Source organism: Dermacentor albipictus, chromosome 1 (assembly GCF_038994185.2).
Source record: "Dermacentor albipictus isolate Rhodes 1998 colony chromosome 1, USDA_Dalb.pri_finalv2, whole genome shotgun sequence".
NCBI lineage: Eukaryota > Metazoa > Arthropoda > Arachnida > Ixodida > Ixodidae > Dermacentor > Dermacentor albipictus.
Window position 1 is genome coordinate 313,958,669 of NC_091821.1, and position 22,111 is coordinate 313,980,779.

The 22,111-nt window shown below is 43.7% G+C and overlaps 1 protein-coding gene across 3 annotated transcripts in view; it reads right to left on the reverse strand.

Moving 5' to 3' along the window:
- LOC135904609 (FERM, ARHGEF and pleckstrin domain-containing protein 2-like) overlaps positions 1–22,111 on the reverse strand; it is a 220,828-nt gene that overhangs the window by 134,414 nt on the left and 64,303 nt on the right. For 2 of the 3 annotated variants that reach the window (XM_065435463.2, XM_065435487.2), the window contains exons 8-9: positions 10,045–10,119; positions 4,308–4,561 (exon numbers count right to left, since the gene is read on the reverse strand). In XM_065435463.2, coding sequence (XP_065291535.2) covers positions 4,308–4,561; positions 10,045–10,119 — 329 coding nt within the window. The remainder of the gene's footprint in view (positions 1–4,307; positions 4,562–10,044; positions 10,120–22,111) is intronic. The other variant, XM_065435478.2, reaches the window with a different exon arrangement.

The window sequence follows — 22,111 nt, forward strand, 5'->3', positions numbered from 1 at the left end:
ATTAGATCTCCTTCATTCCAATCGCAACCTTATTTGGTGCTGCAAAGTCACTGTCATTGCTGTCTTCATGAACTCGACCTAGACATGCCACTGAAGCTGCTCCCTCACTATAAAGAGAAGTTCCACAAAGTTGCTGCACAGGTGCACCAGCTGTGGCTTCACTTGGCACTAGCGACACATTACTGGTCAAGCACAGACAGTTTGAACTGCAAAGAATGTGTCCCACTCGAGAGCAGCAGTAATGTGATCGCTGGCAGAGCATTAGTTGAATTTCAACATGGAACCTTTGTCCAAAAAGGTTCTCTTGGGACAATGGCTAAACCCTTGTTACTGGCGAGGTGTTCTAAAGGTTATCATCAAATTCCTTCATGAGTATGGTTTGGATGAGAGATTTCTCTGTCGAGGCTTATTCAAACTACTATTTTCATCATAATTATCATAAATGTTGAGTAGCTGGTTGGTGCATGTCTTCTTTTATAATGCGGCCATGGCTGCGCAGGGCTGAGTACATACGCAGCCCACTTTTTTGCTTTCTCCAACTGCCAGATAACACGGAAAATTTTGAGGCCCCTTCTGTGTAAGAAAAATCCGTTAGCGACTGTACTTACCTGCATAAAAGGTCGAATTTAAATGTAATGAAATTTCGATATAACGAAGCAGATTGCCAATTGTACTGCCTTCGTTACGATAGAAGTTCAACTGTATACTGTTTTAACCAATATTGTTATATCTAGGTTACCTGCACATGATGTATACTCTACAGTGAACCAAGAATTGCTTAAAAGTGCAAGAAGGACTTAGTCGTATACATATACCATGTCAAATTTACAAGACAAAAAACATGCTTCAACTGCTGGCACAGCCTCTATGAGGCTCGTGGCCTTTATACTTGTGAACATTCTTAAAGGTGCAAAAGAGTAGCTGTCTCAGGAAAAACAGTGAAAGAGATGCTGTTTAAGGCTCCACATGCTCAAATATTGCATAGCTTGTGTTCATTCAAGTGAACAGCCACTGACATAGTTTGCTAACTTTTGGCCAGCACAGAGAGCAAGATGTGTGGCCGTAATGTGACCTTTTAAAGATGAAGATTTAGTCATTGACCAAGTCGAAGATAATATTTGACTTGGTCAGTGAACGGAAATTCATCTTCAATATGTTTCCTGAGCACAGAAATTTTTGGCAGACCCTTTACAACAACGTGACCTTTTACCTGGCAGGTCAGCACATGGATATTGCTACAAGGATTCGGGCAGTCTGAACACTATAAAATCAACAAAGTGACAATGAGCTAAAACACCCACAGTTGACATTAAATGTTCTCAGAAATCACTACATGAAGTGTCATGACTATAAAATCCCTAGAAATCATATATATGTCCTTGTGTCGCACATTTATAAAACATAACCTGATCAAACAAATTTGTAACTCTATGAACCTCTTAATTCGCAACACTTTTAGTAAATCACAGCTAAATGTCATTTTACTTGCAGTCTTTCCTTGAGCCCTGTCTACCTCACCAGTGGAACGTGAATGAGTAGCTCATCTCTTTAAAAGTGCACCAACATCAGACCACAACTGAAATCAACATGACAGAAAAAGTCAAGCCTATATTATACAATCCCTCAATACATATTTCCCATATTTAAGACAGTGCAGATGCAAGGTGTAAAATAGAGCAACCATCCAGATGTGGCTGGTGAGGTATGTGCGTGTATGCAAAATGTTCTGATGTTTATAACAAATGCAGCATGTTGATTGTCATCAGCATGCAATAAGTGCTGAATGTCATATGACTGATAAAAGAGAAACTCAACCAACGAGCAGTAAAAGTCCCAAACTGAACAAATTATTAATTAATTAATTAATTAATTAATTAATTAATTAAAAAGCAAGGAAACAACTAAAAGGCCGAAAATTGCATCTGCATTGCACAAAATGCAGATACAGTAAAGACATCCAAGATATTCGGAACATGCCTAATTGGGTGTAAACTTGGGTGCATGGAGCACAGCAAGAAAGTGCAATCAATGTGGACATTTGAGTACACCTGATAGTGCTGATCTAGTGCAGCATCTTCCTTCCCCTAATTGTAGATGCATTAACAGAAAAAAGCAGAAGCTGGAGCGACGTTGTGCAATGAGAAACTGCTAATGAAGTCACCCACTGCATTCAGGTAAGTATAACAGTGTCGACAGGAGAAGGTTCAGACCTATAAAAGAATTAAGAGTGGACGAGCACAGAGAATTGAAAATTTCCAGCTTAAACAGATGCCTTTCCTTCATCTATACTGTCTGTCCACTGAATGAACTATCCTTGAGAGGCCGCATCTATCGTTAGAAATACCCCTAAGGAACTATAAGATGTGCTGATAATACAATAAAGCCATAATAAAACGAAGCCATAAAATTACTATGTGTTGTCATTCCGCAGTTAGAATTTCCCCTTTGACATCCACATATGTCTTGAGTGCCATAATATCATATAGAAACATTCTTGATTCATTAAAGAACCACCTAATTCCGCTCAGCTAGCTCTCTTTGTACATCCCAACATTCTTTAGGGTATCATAGCATTTACATCCATATAAAGTCTCCTCATAGGGCTCCAACACGATGCACTGATCACAGAATCATCTAAAGAACACACTGAGAAATTTTTCCAGCCCCTTGTTGCATGCATAGTATGAGGAGAAGCAAAGATGACATGTTTCTGCAGAGGTATTTTGTGGTTGCTTCCAAACAGTGTTGAGACATTATCATTTAAAGTGCTTCAATAGCATACCAGAGACAAATATGCCAACCTAATAATATGATCCATACCATCACTAGTGCACAAACTGGGCAGTGATGCAAGTGCTTTGACAAAAGAACACTAAGGAATTTGAGGTATTGCACACAACGAGCATGAAAGAATTGATGTCAAAGTAGCAATCACTTGGCATGGAACAGAACTGTAGCTTCTCACATGACAGTGATATGATCAGAAAGTCATCTGGTGGCACTGTATTGAGCTAGAGAACTCCAAATACCTGCTACGCTACATGTGCTGCCTGCACCTCTAGAGTATTTTGCATCTTGCTTGATCCATGCAACACTCTACACTGCCATAACGAGAATAAACACTGGTGGCGCTGTGGGAAGATGGTAACAAAGAAGCATGTGAAATGTGACTATGTGCGCACGCTATCACTGCAGGAAGGGGTTGCAGTCAAGCGGGTGGCCGTTCTTGCTATAAGAGGAGAGCATGGAGGAACTGGATGAGCTTGGCTCAAGCAGCCCACTGCCGACAATCACATCAAGGTCCACAAAGCTGGGGTACTGCGCCTCAGGAGTCTCAGGCACACTTGATGAGAACGGGCTGCTGCACAGTGTGGGTTCATCCCCGACCAAGGCAGTCTCTTCCTCCTCTGAAAAAGTGCGTTCGGGGCTCTCACCCAGTGTGTCATCCGAACCCGTGTCCAGCCTCAATGCGTCTTCCCCTGCGTCACTCTCAGCGAAGCCATTTGACGAGTCGCTGATGTCCTCAGGATGCGCCAATGAAGCCTCGCTGCGAGTGACAGTGAGTGGCAGTGCCGGTGGTGGAGGGCAGCCCAGCCGTGACAGCTCAAGTGCCAGGCTGCGCTCCAGCTCCTCATACTTGCGCAGAACCTCATTGACAGCACTAGAACGGTACTCCGGGGGTGGTGGAATGCCCACCAAGCCCCCCAGCAACGCATCCTCAGCTGGGCCTATGGCAATGGGGCTGAGCTGGGCCATCAGACTTTCTTCGGGAAGTGGCACGCTCGCTAGCTCCAAGGACAGGTCAGGCTTCTCCTCTGGGAAAACTCTTTGTATTGCCTGTTCAATAGGAACTTGCTGGACACTAGGGGCATCTGCAGCAGCCGGACTAGACCGTGCAGGCTCATCTCCCAGCAATTTCTTTTTGCGAAGCACTGCCATGATTTCCCTCTCCAGAGAGTCTTCCTCAAGAGAGTCATCATGAGATGAAAAGCTGTCAGCCCTTGGCAGCTGTGCCAGGTGTACGAAATCGACAGACCCAACCACTCGGGGCCCAAGGGCATGGGCTCGCGCAAAGATGGTAGGCGGGCTTGACTGGCGTGAACCCCGGCCCATATCTGTTCGTGGCCTGCGGCGGGGGTGCCCCTCACTGCGGCGCATTCTACTGTCCCTCAGGAACCCCCTACGGTGTAGCACATACCCAAACTCTGAGTCCTCCTCGTCAAAACTGCGACTAGCTCGCGAGAGCTCACCCGAACGTCGACGGCCACTTTCTGGACCCCCATTCACCACAGAGCCTGGCTCCTTACTTGAATTGTCGGCACTTGGTGTTGGTGCAGCAATGGACGAGTCCCCTTCCTCCAGTCGATATGAATCATGCGAGATGTTGTCATCTGTGTCCTGGCTAGGTGTCACAGCATCCTCAGGAAGGCGAGGTGTTTCACGGCTTGTGTCCCGTCGTGGAGAACTTGGTTCTGAGGTTGCGGCAGCTGCTGACTGAATGTTCTCCTCATTGTCTGAAGTGCCAGCGCTACCACGAGATGGTAAGCGCAGGCTTGTTGACCTGTGATATGGGAAAGAGGAGGAGAAAGAGTTATCACAGTTAAACTGCACATCGTGTATGCATCCATTGGCAACCACAGTAAAGAAATGGCACTACTGGAATTTCATGCATGTATCATAAAGCAGGCATGGCATTAGAGTGCCTGCAGCCATAATGACGCACAACTGGATTTGCCATGAATTCACGTACACACACTGTCATTCCTCCCCACTTGAATCAACGTAACCATGCGCTGACCAACTATAAAACAAGAACTTCACAAACGAACACTTATGGGTAAAACCCAATTTCACCCAATTTCGACACCTTGAGCCAGTTTTATAAAAATTTGGTTACACCAAATTTCTCAAACGAAAGCAATTGCCCAGAAAGCCTAAGTATTAAGTGGCACGGCAATAGAGTCGGGGCCTTTGTTCTTGGGGGTAAGCTCCAGCCACTCTTAAAGGGACACTAAAGGAAATGTTAAGCTAGACTGGTAGATGACACTTACGAAATACCAAATCAAGAAATTACACTGCTTTCCAAAGAAAGTGTGGGTTCAAAAGGAGACTTTTGGGCCCTGCATAAAAATACACCATGATATTGTCACGAAAAGACAATTGAAGATGCACCCGGCGTCGGCGAGACAGGCAGTTCTACAATATGGCGCAGGGACGTTCGCCAAGCCCTCGGCGGGAAAACTAAGAACAGCGACCTTCGGGGGCGAGGCCGCTGATAAACGCCCTTCCGAAGACCTCCCATCGACGCGAGCACAATGTAAAGCTGACAATGTAAAGCTGCAAAAAGTTATTCAGGAGTTCACAACAGTAAGGAAATATCAGATGGGGCTGCTCTGTCACTGTTAATCTGCACTAGAGCAGTGGTACAAGGTCAGAGAGTGCCTGCTACAAGGTGAGAAAAACAAACACAAAATACCATCTGATTCAGGAGTTGCTGTCATTCTGAAGTAATTTACTGTGACAGCAGTTATTCCCCGTCCCTTTCGCCAGAACAAAGCACTAACATCATAACACAATTCTGCTCTAGGACAAATACAGGCTGACTTTGCATCCAAAGAGGGAAAGGCCCGACTCACTACAACCGCTATTGGGCTCTTGCATAAGTCACCAGCATCCGTTTTTGTCAGTGATAATCTAACATAAAAAAATAAGCGGATTTTTTCGCAGGTGCTATAACTCAACAAAGCACCAACATCACAGCACAATTCTGCTCTAGGGCAAAAACAGGCCGACTTTGCATCCAAAGCGCGCGAGGCCCAACTCATTACAACCACTATTGGGCTCTCGCATAAGCCACCAGCATCCATTTTTGTCAATGATCATCTAATATAGAAAAACAAGCTGCTTTTTTCGCAGGTGCTAGAACTGAAGAAGTCTAAAGGTTGGAAATTTCTGTAGAACGGAACTTTGCTATCAAGGCCCGAAAGTTAAAAGATAGCTGTGTGCACCGCATCCCCCATGTTACTGATCAAACTATCTTAACATAATCACATGTTGTTTGCTTAGCACTTTCTTATCTTTACGATTCACCATGGCTGAGTTTGTGTTTTCACTTGATCAAACTAAATCTCTGCTGAAGAAAAAGCAGCCCATGTCATCTTCAGTACATTTAACATTTTCACTTTTCGTAGGCACCACGATAATCTCATCACGTTTACTTCCATTCTGGACCACACTTTCTCTTCCATTTGCCTGTCTGAGACATGGTTGTCATCACATGACAGGAATCTGTACGGTCTTCCCAGTTATACTTCTGAATACTGTCACTGCAAAGGGTATCATAGTTCGGCCATATCAGTAAATTCAAAATTATCATATAAACGCCCTCATTACCTTATTTTGTGCGTCTCTCTCTGCAAATCTGTTTGGTTAGAAGTAGATCGAAGTAACTTTCAGTCAAGCACAAACGAGAAGAAAGGGGGTTAACCCAGGGGCCTGATTTTTATTAGACAAATCATAAGAAGCCAACGAACACTGACACTGAGGACAACATAAGGGAAATTACTTGTGCTAAAGAAACGATAAATTAATGGAAATGAAAGTGGATGAAAAAACAACTTGCCGCAGGTGGGGAACGATCCCACAACCTTCGCATTTCGCGTGCAGTGCTCTACCAATTGAGCTACCACGGCAAGTTGCTTTTACGCACGGGGCACGGCGAGTTTGGTTGCCGTGGAAACGTACAGAGCAGAAGCCAGGCATGGTTTCCGGAACCGGTTTGTGCGACGTGTACGCAGACTTCCTGTGTGATGACTCGCGAAGCGTTCTTGCGCTCCGCTGGCCGATTCGAATTTGTGAAACCCGAGCGCTCACTCGAGGATTTCGGCGGCCGCTCCAGATCGACCAGTGAAAAACCCCATGAGATATGGTGCTTTGGAGACTACAGTCGAACCCACTTATAATGATACCGGCTTTAACAATATGTCGGTTATAACAATGAGAAGCTGCTGCACCATTGACTTTTGTATGTTTTCCACGTTGAAATAACCCGGTTACTACAATGCCCTAATGCCGCATTATCGGTTATAACGATGAAGTCTGGCTGCTGGGTGTCCGAGCTGAAAGGTAGTGAAATGCGAAATCCTCGAAAAGAAAAAAGGAAAACGAGAAATTCGAGCCGCTCCATAATGGGCCACTGCTACAACAGCCGCCGCGCGCTCATTTTCCAGCCATCTCCACGTGGCTCTCTCCCGTCGCCCTTCCACCCCTCCGTACACAAAGGGGCTGCGCCCATTGCTCTACACCGCCCCAGCATACAAAACACAAATGGACCGCGCCAACTTAGCCGCAAGCAGATTGCTCGCATGTTGCTCACTGGCTCCTCATTCAGTGCAGTTCTGTGAGCAGCTTAATCGCTCGTGTTCATTTTTGTTGGTTGTGTCGAAGTCGTTCCTGGCCACGCGGATTCCTAACTTCGCTTGACTCGCTGCCGAAACGGAAGATGGCTGATCCGCCTGCTGATCATCGGCAATGCACGATGTTGCCGGTGAAAAGAAAGCGCACAGCTATAGATTTGGAAACTAAGTGCTTCTAACCGATAAGACAATCGTCGCAAACGTGCTTGCATCAGATAGCGACGGCGACGACGGCAGCGACGATGCGATAGGGCAGGCTGCCTCAATGTTGTCCTCACAGGAGGCCCGGCAAGTGATTCAGTCCCTCCGGAGGTGTGTTTTCATGAGGAACCTTCCACTGCACTACGTGGAGCACCTAGATGCCTTGGAGAAGGATGTTGGCAAGTTTGGCGTAAAGCATGCAATGCTGACGGAGATAGGGTTTTCTCGTGCAAGCCAGTGAGATGTACATGGTGAGATGCTTGTTCTGATTTCTCATTCTGACAGGCTGCCACGGCAGCCTTCTCGCAATTTTTAAAGGGCCCCTTTTGGGGCCATCAATGCGATGCCTCGACGGTGCTCGCATATTGCTTGCCAGCCGCGACACCTCTTTGCAGTTGTTATAGCAGTGCCATTCTTTAATGCCGACAGCCGCGGCTTGTTACACGCAATCGGAGCGCCAGGAAGCAGTTAAACGAGCGAACACATTTAGCAGCCGGGCGGAGGAAGGTGGTGGGGAGGGTCACTGGCATCCCTGCCTATACAGTTTGCTCATATCAGCTCTGCCGTCCCCTTATTTAATTTTTTTCATGCAACCCGGTAATGACAATTATCGGTTATAACAATGGAATTTTCGTGGCACTAGAATGTTGTTATAAGTGGGTTCGACTGTACACGTATTGCTTTCTTTTGCAATACTACCAATGATTGCATGTTTTCCATTAAAGTTGTTCCCCAGACAAGAACTCTTTATCGAACTAAACAAGAAAACATTGAATTATATACAACCATATTGATGGATTTAGAGGGATAATTGCATTGGTTACGCATAGTACCTACAGCTCTAGACAGCTGAATAAGTGATCTACATGGCAGTCCCATGACAGTTTCAGAGAAATATACACCAAGCAATTTGAATGACAGTACTATTTCGATTTCAGTATTGTCTAAATATATGGCAGGATGTCGGCACATATAACTGGCAGGACGAATGGATTGACAGGTGTGTGTACGTATGTATGGATGGACAAAGCAACCCTGTATTAAGATCCCAACTGCTGTCACAGTAATAAAAATAAGCAGTACCCAGTTCAGAAGGGTCACCCGAGCAACAGCTAATACACTCACTTGAACAATGAGGTAGCAGTCGAATGTAAGCTGCGTGACAAGCGCTTATGGTTGATAATGAGCACATGAGATTCTGACACAGACACATGGTACAGGAACACACGACTGTGCTTCTGATTGACTGACTCCTCTTGCTTTACTACCACGCTACTGCACTATAACTATTTTACAATTGCAAATCTTTTGCAAACAATCAGAACATACATTACCAAAGATTAGTGAAGAGACTGAGAAAAGTAATGCAAGAGTTGCGAAATGCTTTCTTGGAGCAAACTTTTCAAGCTATTTGTGAAAACGAGGTGCATCATGCTGACGAAAGTGGTTTCCATAAGTGGTAACCTTTTTTTTGTACAAAAAAGAAATACTCACACATACAAGTGCCTAAATTCTGATATTTCTCACCAATTATCAACTCACACACTCCCAGAATCGAATTACAATTACTCAATTCTGAAAAAATAATAAATCCAGAGACAAAGTGTGCTGTTTATGCACTTGAAAATTGCAAGTATACACTGCAGTCCAATTTTCAGTTATATAGAGTGAGTGCTCGTCTTGCTTCTCATATTACCACTTGCAGACCAAATTACTAGTAATTTACTGCAATAAATGACAATCATTAGGCTGCAGAGTATGTGCTCTCATTTTGCATCAGTGTCTAAGCCCCTCGTGAATCAGTTGATTATATGTGCAGGTATGACCCGACACTGCCATCAGTTGCACACATTTCGACTGTGTTACTATGACGGAAGAATATAGTCCTACAATCGCACCTTCAGCTCCACAACAGCACATGGCATATATTTACCATGAGAAATGTTCATCATTGTTCATTCCATAAGTGAAGGTCAAAGCGGCCATTTTGAAAGCATAACTTACTGTCCTGACAGAACACAAATGCAACAGCATTGAGTATATGATGCAAAGAGGTTTATTAGGTTTTTGTTGAAGGAAATATTGCATGCACACTGTAATGTGTGGCCACAAAGGATGCAGTAGTATCAGCTGACAGAAAGATGAAAGCAGCACAGTTTACTTTGGCAGGCATGGTCAGAAGCGGTCACCCCAGGGTCAGCATGCCAAGCATGCCACACCCAACAAGAGAGCCAAGCACAGTCCCCGAGCACAGACAACACCAGGAAGTGCAAAACCAAGGGACACGGCAATGCAAACCAAGAGAGAGTGTGCAGGGGCTGGAAGATGGGTGAGAGTGAAAACAGAGAGAGAGCAAAGAGATGTTTGCCACATACCGGTTAAGGCATTCGAGTGTCAAACGGTAAAGTATTGCGGACCGAGTATGTACCTTTGAAAGGGCTGCCTCTTGACATAGTTCTCCCTAACATATTCAACAATCTGCTTCTGCGTTCTACCACTATACCTGCAAAGAGAAGAAAAAGTACATGCTTTGTCAATCCCTTTGCTACTTGGTTCCTCCAGCTGCATGTCGACCATCAAATGGTGGCGAGGTAATCTAGTGCAGTGATTCCTACAGTTGTATCGTGTGTGCATGTTCACAATGGGTAACGCAGTTTTTGTGAGTCCTGTGTAAACAAAAAGAAATGGTAGGGCAGGGCAGGGGGTAGGACTGCTCTCAGAGCTATCCTTGTGTCTACGAAGGTAAGCATGCCAACACACTCATTCTTCCCAATGCACTAGCCCAGGGAATCATCTCCCCTACACGCAGCAGTTGCAACAGTGCCTACAGGGCATGACTGGAAGGTATCACAGGAGACAAATTACATGACAACTACCACAAATCTCTGCACTTCTCACGGCATTTGGTGCCAACCACAATCGGCTCAGCCCGCACAGGAGCTGGAGCCAAACAAGGCCTCCGCTGTGCTGCTGGTCAGCTCTTGGCACATGCACAACCGTCGGGACATCCTGGGTTCCCAATGACACATCACGCTCGCACCTGCTCAAAAGGCAACACACCTCATTCATCATAATGGCCATGCAGCTTCTAGAACTAGCATGCAAGGATAAAGCAACATCAAGGTGCATGCTGGCATAGCCAGTCAATCTGGCCAGCAGCACTGAATCACACTGTTTTCAAGAAGGCCGTCATGCACACAGCTCTGGTCTGGGAAAGCTGAAAAGAGCAAGAGTTCACTCATTTAGACGTGGAAATGGGGGGGGGCGCAGTACTCAACTATGTTGCATTACATGAATAGATACAAGAACTCAACAAAACAGGATTATCAACATAGTTTGGACGACATTACGACAATGACACGAACATTTTGACTCGTGCAATTCAAAAGAAGGCTGTTATTATAACGCGATATGATGCTGCAAACAGTGCCCTTAACAAAGAACAAATATTAGTAAGCGGGTGACTGTTAGTCCTGTGCTTCCCATATGAGGTACAATTCAAGTTTTATACTAGGGTTACCAGAATCCCCTCTGGTAACCCTAGTATAAAACTTGAACAGCCACTCAACAAGCACAGGAATCATGAGCAATGTTTTATATATACTTTTGCAGTTCTGAAACTGCTCCTTGCAAGGTGGTCCGAGTTGCTCCTAGGGGCTGTGAAAAAACATATTGCGATCGAGGCTTGCACTATGTAAATGCCATTTCTCCACTCAGCACTGCTATCAATGCACATCTGCCATGAGCTTTACTGTTGACAATTTCCTTTTTTAAAATTTTTATTTCTGCGTGTGCATGTGCGCGTGATAGTTTGGTCCCCATGAACAGGCTGTACTCTAAGAGTGTTGTGGAAAGGGTCTGATATACATGCATACCAAATGAACTTCCTTCGTTGGTATTGTAAGGAGCACACATGCTCATCTCTTCCTGCATACTCATGTCGTCGCATTCACATGTTGCTGTCACGTCAGGAGCCGGCATAGGCACACAAGAGGCGCACTATGCCCTCTCCCAGCTTCTCCCTCGCTTTTGCGAAGTGCATAGCCTTCCCCCAACTCACTAAAAACAAAACAACTCAAAAGGAAAGGTATCTGACGTGCAAGAAGGACATTCCCCTCGCAAAAGTTAAAAAGGCATAAAAGAATGCCACCGGGGGAAACGTGCTCTCTCTGCTGCCCCAACCTCGAACCCAGATAGGGATACCTGCTGCAACCCGTGAGTGACCTCATTTGCCTGACTATCACACGCAACAAGGCAAGCCTATTTATTACTTGTTACAGGGTGGCCCTCCCTCTGCCAGGGTTACTTGTTGCTTGTAGCAATAAACATTGTTAGAGTTGACACCGCTGGTTGCCTTATTCACTCAAACCAAAAGTAGCTGCGATTACACGCGCTACAAGTTGGAAAGTACTACTGACCAATTGTGTGTCTAGATGCCAAGCTTGCCTTCAACCCCGGCCTCACGCAAAGCGTACCCCTACAGTATTCAAGATGAAGAGCAGAACCCATTCTGCAGTGCCTGTTCTGCACATTTCAAAAGGCACACATGAGCCCTGGCCATTAAGAATTCATTGGCCAAGTGGTGTGCAAGCAAAATTACACCACCAAATCTTCACAGTGCAAGAATTCTAAGCTTTTGTAAATCCTGAATAAAGTGCATGTGTGATTAGCACACCTTTCTTTTTCTTCCTTTTTGCAATTATGTGCAGGGCACTGCACAACACACATTTGGCATGCACTATGGGTATGTGATACATTCGTAACCTTTTCTTTGTAAGCATTTCCCAACAGTGGTGCTGCACATTGACTGTATACAGCACTGCTCAGAAATTACCGCCTATTTCAAGCAAAGCAAGAAACAAAAAACTTTATTTGCCTGAAAGCAAGACATATTCACTTTATAAAATTGTCAGCATTTGACTTGGCTGATGTCAGAAAATGGAAGACTGCTGCAAAAGTCAACTTTCAATATGTTAAGTGCTCAAGCAATGACATAGAAGCAGCATGCTATTATGTAGTCTAGCCTGGTCTGGTACTCCAGGCATCAAGGAATGACTCATTTGGAGACCTTTCTTGATGTATATTATATGCCTTTACTAAAGAAGAAATTTTGTTAGTATTTATATTGACTCACTTCTATATAATGACTTGTATGCACTACTACAAACATATGAAGTGAGAAGAATGAGCACAGCACAAAAGGGCCAATGTGTGCGACAACAGACATGTACAATGCTCATAACTTGAAATGCGAACAGAAATGAACGCCTTTTACACGTACAATTGAACCCACTCATAACAATATTCAAGTGCCAAAAATATCCTACGTTATAACCAGAAATTGTCATAACCGGGTTGCACAAAGAAATCAGAGGAGACAAACATTCAAACAATTTATTTAGACAGAATGAAGCACAGTGGAACCCACTTATAGCATTACTGATCTTGACAAATCTCAAATGTAACAATGAGCCACTGCCCAAACCTGAACTTGTGTGTTCGATGATAAAGTAAACCCTGTACTATACAATGTTCCCATGCTGCATTATTTGTTAAAACAATTAAATCTGGCTACATGTTATCTGCGCTGAAAAAGAAAGGGATTTACAATCCAGGAAAATAATTTTTAAATATGCGAGCCACTTTGCTACCCCAACATTTGTGCTGGGGTGCCCACACTTCACACAGCATGCCTTAGTCACCCTTTCCCATTCCTCTATGGTCTCCCTTCTACCCCTCCAGCATCGACAAGAGGGTGGAAGGGAGACAGGAGAGTGGCACAACGAAGGCATGCTGTGTAGGTTGCACACCGCAAAGGAGGGTTTGGCAAATCAGTTGACGTTTTCATTTTTCATTTTTTACTTATTCGGGGCAGTGCAATGAAGGTGTGCAAGGGGGGTGGGTGAAGGTTCAGGTGCATGCGGCAAGGAGGCTGGTGTGAGAAAGGGAGTAGCTGTTGGTTCTTTTTTCAGAGGATTTTACATTTCTTGCAAAGCACACACCCGGTAGCCAGATTTAATTGTTACAACTGATAACACGGCATCAAAGCATTGCAGTAAGCAATTTATTTTACCATAGAACACATACTAAAATTGGCTGCTCATTGCCTAAATATTGTTAAAACAGTTATCATTATAAGTGAGTTTGACTGTAATTACATAAAAGTGCAACATTTAATAGCTCAGTAACGTGTTTCTAAGGAAGTAGTAGTACCCAGTGTACGTTTTGGAGTTTGAATAAAGCCACTGCTACAACTACAGGGCAAAGTGGAAAGAAAATAATGCATTGGAGTAGTTTTGGAATTGTTCACGTCTGAATTTATGAGCACTGTACATGCAGAATATCTATAAAGATAAAATTAAGGCAAGTTGGTACTTGCTTATTGTTCAAAATGCACAAACAGGAACTAGTAACAAAGATGTAGACTAATAGAGTAGAGCTGTGATGTCAACTGAGGCGGAATCCACCTTAGCTGTTGCTCTCGTCAAATTCACCTGCCAATGATCGCATGTACAACAAGAGCCATGTTTGACAGAATACTATGATGCCACAGCCTGTGGAATTAGCTTGAAACATACAAAGCAGTAGAAGATATTGAAGGACTCGCTACAGTTTCAGTAGCAAAGTGTGAATCAGACTTGTTTAAGCATGCTTACGAAGGTGCAGTGTGGCTGGTGAAGATGTTGTCATGAGCTTGCATTCAGTAAATGCTTAATTATCATGCAAGAAGTGCAAAATATAAGGCAGTAATGTAACTCTTGACAAAGAAGAGTGAGAGTGCAGCCTTGTCGGGGAACTACTTTCTGCAGGCAAGAATTACAGGAATGTGGCTTTTTCAAGGAGCATTCCACAGTGTATTGACCAGAGAGTTAGACCTTTTATTGTAAGCACTCTTTCAGCATATGCGACGCAAGTGCCAAATGATGTTATTATCACAGCAAGCATATTCGGAACACGGCCTTCACAACAAAAGTGGCAAAGCTACCACAAAGAACAAGGCGGTACCCGGGGCAGCCTTTACCAGCCATATGGGTGAGGCAGTCCAAGGCTTTGGCTGAGACAGCCATGAAATTTTACATGGGTAATTAAAGAACCTTGTCTAAAATACTGAAAAGCTGCACTTGAAAGCAAGGGTCACCAACAGAACATCAAGATATGCAGAATACCTCTTGTTGGACTGCTTGAGACATCATGCTTGCGTTTCTTTCACATGAACCTGATCACCATTATTTTAACTATCAGCATGTACCTGTAAACGAATATTGGATATAACGAAGTTAGCTTTGTTGACTCTCGAGTGGACATAATCAGGACAGGGAAGAAGGAGGTTCAGTGGACGGCTGGTGACGACTTGGCCTATCAGAGCCAGGAGCCACCAACCTGTACATAAATTTTTTTGGTTATGCCATGCCGCAATTTACAACATAGGGCAGTACTTGCCTGGCTAACACGCCTACCGACATAGATTGAGGTACTACTAATGATTAGGGCCTACACCAGAACTAGAACTGCAACCAAAACGAAATCACCTTTATGTTTATGACAATGCAACTGAAGACCAAAGAGAAGAATTTGCAATCAAGCTGTCAGGTATTATAAAAAGAAAATCTTGCTTATTGGTTGCTGTACAGTAGAAAAAATCAGAAGTCTTGACATTTGGCCGTCCAGACTGTGTGAAGTCAGGACTCTAAACTTTTACTTAAAAGTCAAGCCTGTCTCACTAAATTTGGGACACATGGAAACCTTAAACGAAAGTATCTTCATGGCAGATTGAACTTTACTATAATGAGGTTTGATTCTATTTGCTTGATTGTAACAGCCCCCCCCCCCCCCTCCCTTGTTCTTTTGTGATAACAATGGTGACGACACTGGCTCTGACAATAGGCTGCTACAAATACTGCCAAATGTGTTTACGTATCCAATTAAATCCTCATACAGAATATTTTTAGAATAACTTTCCTGGAAAAAAGATGCAAATAAATATGTGAACTGAATAACCACGATAATATAGTCAATGTGTAATCATGGTAATCATTCATTGCGAGCTGCCCTTTAGACTTAAGAATCTTCGTACGGCAGGCATCAAGATATGCATTTTCAACTGGTGCCTTTGAACCATTCACTGTGAACCATTAACATTGCAAAGACTGATGCTGCAGCCATTAAAGTCATGATTGGGATCACTATTTGGATCAGGCACATTGTGTTGACAAGTAAAGTTTATATTCAGTGAGGGCCAATTTCAGAATTGAAATAATGAAGGTTTTGGCCCATAGAAATGTATTGGCACTGGCTCGGACCTTGAGTAGAGATAAAATTCATTCAAAAATCAAATTACCTGGAGTGAAATTAATGGAAGTATTCACTTGTAGATATGTGAATAAATGTAGTTTGAAGCCAACATTTTGTGCAACAAGATTATTTCTTCATGTCCGTGTTGCTGCATACTGTATTGTGAAGACACGTTAGGCCAATTAACCGCTACCTATGCCATGCTTCAGCCGCTCGAACACCACGGTATGGAAGATTCGGCTTGTATTCAATGTGGCTTGGCCTGAACCATGGTCATGACTGTGTAAATAAAGTTTTCTTGAAATTAAGTCTTCATAACAAGTCCTAGTTCTCCAGCAATACATCTTGCATTAGTTTTTACACTGATGCTATCAATTATCGCAGACCTCATTCTTGCACAAAATCCAGAAACAAACCTGTGCTATTGTTGCTGTTTGATATAACTGAACACCCTGGCTACATGTACTTACGTTTCAATATTTAAACCCTTTAACACCTGAAATGATTCCAGAATACACTCAAACCTCATTATAATGAAGTTGAAGGGGGAGGTGAAATTACTTCCGTTACTTTCTTACATCCATTATTGACATTTACTACAATATATGCCCAATAGGGTGCACAATTGTAAACATGGAAATAAGAAAATGGCTTTGCAGCATGTGGAACCATTACGTGGTCCCACATGCGGCAAAATTTGAATAAAACAACAAATGAACCTTCAGCATATGCAACACGTACGCGACTTCCTAGCACCTGATGCTACAGCCTTTAGATAGCTGTCTTCTGTTCCATTGTGATGGTCTTTTGGGTTCACTTTCCACTGGGCTCGTGGCAGTCAAGCAGCACATACCTGGCACACAACACAGCACTCCACTGTGTGATCGAGGAGGCAAGCGAACCTTACCACGCTAACGTGGCTCAGCCGGCTTGTGGCATCCAAGACTGCACTGGTGCTAATGCGATCTCGGATGCCACGCCCAGCTGCCAGCCCGTGCGGTGCACGGTAGAAAGAGGGAGAAGGGAATGCATGGCCTAGGCGTTACTCCCGAGATGCTCCGGGACAATCTCAAAGGCCAGGCCCAGCTGTTGCTGCCTGCGTGGTCTACCGTAGAGAGAGAGAAGTGAACGCACTAATTTTTTGCACCGCTGCAACTCGTGTGGACGACCGACAAGTTTGTGCCAAGGAGACCTTGGAGGCCACGTCCAGCTGTGCCTGCCTGCACGGCACACCGTGCAGTGTAAGTGAATGCATTTATCTTTTAATCTTTTGCACCACCACGCATAGCCGCACAGCACTGTGGCGATGTGGCTTGTACAGCCAGGCAGGCTCACGAGGGAGAGGTCAATGAAGAAGTGCGATAGTGAGCTGCAGCTTGCGCGCAGGTGCACAGCTACACGCAGCTACACGCAGCTACACGCAGCTACAGCAGAGCAGCGTTGAGAAAGACCAGTGCTGCTTGACGGTTTATTTGACATGGGAATGTGGCAGTATTGAAATGCTGCGGCGGATGAGTGCTGAACCCCCCCCGGAAAGTGATGTATTTGGCACACAACAGTCAGGTATCTTTGGTTTCGGAGACGAATCTAGTTCAAGTACATCTATTGGCAGGACAATTTCACTTCTGTTAAAATTATGTTTAAATACATACACCTCTATGGAGACTTCAAGAAGAATTTCATTTACTTCGTTATATCCATTATTTTGTTATACCCTGTTTCGTTATAACGAGGTTCTAGTGTACTTCCAATTTTTTTATGTAACCATTAATTTTTCCATGTCATTCTGAATCTGAAAATATATTACTTGATTCTTGATTACTCAAGTATTAGTGCGCAACAAAAAATACACGGACGTAACAGAAGGAGAGCACACACCAAGTGCAAACTTTCAGCTACATTTATTGTGCCACTGAATTGGTTTAGACTATATGTAAAACAGTGTAGACTGCACATGTGCTTACACGAAGAAAATGAACTGCGCATTCATGTAATATAGTTATGAGTCATATAATGCTGCCTCCAAGAAACTTAGTTCTTTTTCTGTGTGAGCCAGTGAAGGGAAACTAACACACTTAACACCCAATTTTGAAATCATCTGCGCTTTCGTTATTTCATGGATGAGCTGCGTCCTGCCATGGGACACAATCGTGCAATCGTCCTCGATAGGTCTGCAGCTGTGGGGCTTCGGGCTAACGTGCCCGGACCCGGCTAGCAAGGTCTAAGGAGACAAGCCAAGAGCACCAAAAGTCAATCTGTCCGGGCGAAAGCGCCTGCGCACCTCCAATGCTTAAGGAGAAAGAAGCTGAAGAGAGGGCAAGAGGGGCCCGCTCCTCAGGCACTGTTCTTATGCGCGGCGCACGGCATAACATGAGCCGCATGCGCAAGCAGCAGGCTCTGCGTCACGCCAGCGCCAGTGGCCGCGGGGAATGTATGCTATCCAAAATAAGGCTTGGAACTGCGTGTCCCCAGCGATCGCACGTGCGAATGGCCCAAGTCGCGCGTGAACAGGAGACAGGGGTCCAAAAGGGGTCCCCACACAGCCATGATCACAACGATGAATCGCCAAGAACCCACCGATGACATTTTTTACGTTGTTGCAGTGTTCGCAGAGTCGGTCATTGAGGCAACGCCTAGTTTGCCCAATATATTACTTCGCACATGAATGCGAGAGGTTGTAAACCACATATTGAACACACTCAACGAACTTTTTGCTGCGATGCTTAGTGCACTTATCGGATGGGACAGCATTTGGATCCATCAACTTGCAAAGCTTGTTGGGGAGCAGAAAAGACTACTCTAACATTTGGCCTTTGGGCCACCTTTTTCAAGTTATGGGATATCCCGTGCATGTAGAGTACAACACTTACTTTAGGGCATTTGCCGGGAGAGACATCAGCAACTGACTTCTGCGTGCTGGATCACGCTTCTCTTAAAATGCGTTCTGCGACAGACACCTGCAGCCCCTCAAGATATCCAGCCAAGGACAAATGTCGAGTTTGCTTTTCAAAACTTACCTCCACTACATGGCAGCAAGACTTGCTAAGGGCATTCTTGAAGCACAAACTGATAATAGCCCGCTTAACAAGCTTGGAATGTGCAGACATATATGGCAGAAGTGGCTTGTTGGCTCGCGGCTCATACGACCAACAAATGTGGCTGTACTGAAAGCTAAGGCGAAGATTAGGAAGGCAAATAGAATTATCTACTGGCAATTCATAAGTAGTTTGAAGGGGAACTAAGCACTCCTGTATCATTTCTAACGCTTCCTTTGTTTCCAGAATGAAGGCATCAAAAGAGCAGTCAATGAAAATTAGAAAGTCATCAACGTATCTCAATGTCTTAAAAACTGCAGTGCATTGCACTTGTAGTGAGATATCACGGGCTAAACAGGATAAAAACATGTCACTAAGAGTGGGAGCAATGCAGGGGCCAATACAAACTCCGCTCTTCTGCAAAAAACATTGGTTATCCCAAGTAATGAAAGTGGAGTTAAGATAAAGCTGTAAATGTTCTAAAAACTGACTGCAGGGAATGCCAGCCTCGTTTTGGAAGAAAACAGCAATCGGGCAAACTGGGCGTTGCCTCAATGATTGGCTCCGCGAACACCGCAACAATGTAAAAAATGGCACCGCTGGGTTCTTGGCGATTCATTGTCGCTATCATGGCTGCAAACCTATCGAGGACGATTGTACGATTGTGTCCCGTGACAGGACGCAGCTCATCCGTGAAATAACTGAAGCGCAGATGATTGCAAAATTGGGTGATAAGTGTGTCAGTTTCCCTTCACTGGCTCTCACAGAAAGAGAACTAAGTTTCTTGGAGGCGGCATCACATGACTCATAACTATGTTACACGTATGCGCAGTTCGTTTTCTTCCTGTAAGCGCATGCGCAGTCTACACTGCTTCACATATATAAACCGATTCAGTGGCACAGTAAATTTAGTTGAAAGTTTGCGCTTGGTGTGTGTTCTTCTTCTCTTACGGCCCCGTCATTTTTGTTGTGCAATAATACATGAGTAATGGATTACCAACTAATGGATAACAGCGGCCCCAGCCACCATGAGGATATGCGATGAAGAAGCTTTTTTGTGGAATGCTACTTGTGACACAATGTTGTGGGTTCAGAGCACACAAGAATGTGCAAGCTGGGAGAAGCAAAGAGTGTGCACATGTTTGTTTCTCCTGGAGGCATTGCTTAGCCAGGACATCTACAGAAATATTGTTCTTGTATTCACAATAACAAGAATAAACATGAAAGACAAGCAGATACTTCAGAACACTGAAAGAATGAGTTGACAGTCTTGAACACAGGTGTAGGCTCCCTTTTGCAGGCACAGGAATAACAGCTCGAAAATTCATAACAGCATTGTCTAGCAGATAAACAGATTTACCACATTCAAAAAGTGTTGCACTTCCCCTTTATGTTTAATTAAAATACCATGCATATTAACAGCTCTTGAATATTTATATCATTTAAGATATTTAGAACAAAATTAATATTCAAATAAGCACTTTCGAGCACAGCTCCCTTAGCCAAGCTAGGAACGATGTGAATATTTAGTCCAACCAAGCTGTGGCCTCAAAAAAGCCTAACAGAAATAATATTCAAGACTGTAAGATGCAAAACTAAGTGCAAAAATCTGCTTGTCCTTCCTAAGAATGTCGGAAAAACTGACATGAAACTGCTGCAAAATAGCAAGAGCCTTGTGGCTTTAACGGTAAGATGAAGACGGCAACATAACAAGTATGTCTCCATCTGAAGAAGCATCCTTTCGCAACTGAGCCCACTCCTGGATTATTTTGTCAATGCTCAGCCGACCAAACAGCTCACGCTGAAAAAAAGCTAAATATAGAACTGCTTGTGAAGCCTGCCTTGCCGCAGGAGACGCATACACATGTGAAGAAAAATTTTAAAAATGAAAAGATATACTGTGTACGAATGGTGCCTTTCTGAATGATATTCATAACAATACACAATCTGCACAGTTTCAGCTTGACAATGGCTCCACTTTTGTCACTCTTGTTTGTCATTGTCTTTCTGGTGCCTAGACCAGCTGATCACATGACAGCAAGCATGTCATGTAATGAGCAGCATGCATTTGATGTCATAGAATAATGTGCACATTAGCTGGGTGAAACAGCATGTGAATTACGAAAATTTTGTTAACTAGGGCCAAATTAGCATGATATTTTACTAACCAGTTTTTATTCTAGTCAATATAATTATGTTTCACCTATCTAAACTTCTTAAATGCCTTAGAAAAGGAAGCTTGAATTGCGCTAACAAGTATACTTGTATATGAGGTTAGTTTCACACTATTTGTTACCCTAGGATGAAATCTGTGGGCCAGTTACAAAAACTGAAGGCCGTGTCCAATAATAAAGAATGGATTTATACTTGCACATTTGTTTATCATACGTGTTCTGACTTCACAGGCAAACTGCCTCACATCTTATGGCAGCCTGTAAAATAATCATGACTGCAATTTGTGTACTTGGATGGATTGGAAACTCTTTGTACAGAGCACTGTTGGCCATGTCAGAAATCAAATGCACCAAAATGTTTTTTGGAGAACTAAACATCATATCAGAATCCCAGGCTTAAGCATTTCACTTCGAAACAGGAACTGCGAACTGGTATGTTGCAACATCATGACAATAAATTAAGATTAAAGGTAAATAAGTTCTCCTGAATTCTATATTCTATATTGAATTCTATATTGAATTCATATTTGATAATTTTGATATCCGCACAATGATTAGCTAATGTACCGTTACTCGTAAGAGATCAGCTCTAACAGCTGCAATGTAGTCTCCTTCCATCATGCCCAGGTAGCTCATCCTGAGCTGGAATGCAAGTGAGCATCATAGTGCAAACATGAAAACATGACTTTTGTTTCCAATTATGTTTTCTTGGCACCGATTGAACCCTTTTTGCATCAACCAAGGTTTAACAGAACTTGGAGATCGAGCTACCTACCTGGACTGCAGGCACAGTTGGGCTTAAATTTAATTCCATATTTCAATGCTGCAATCAAAATTTGGTTTATAAGCCGATAATGCGCCATTTACAGATTTTTTTGGCTAGTATAGTTTCATGCAGTTCATTAGGATGACAGTTTGGACAAGTTGATGAGACATGAATGCAGCTTTTCGCACACCTCTTTGTGGCAAGTCTGTGCTTGTCTGTCTTAGCCTC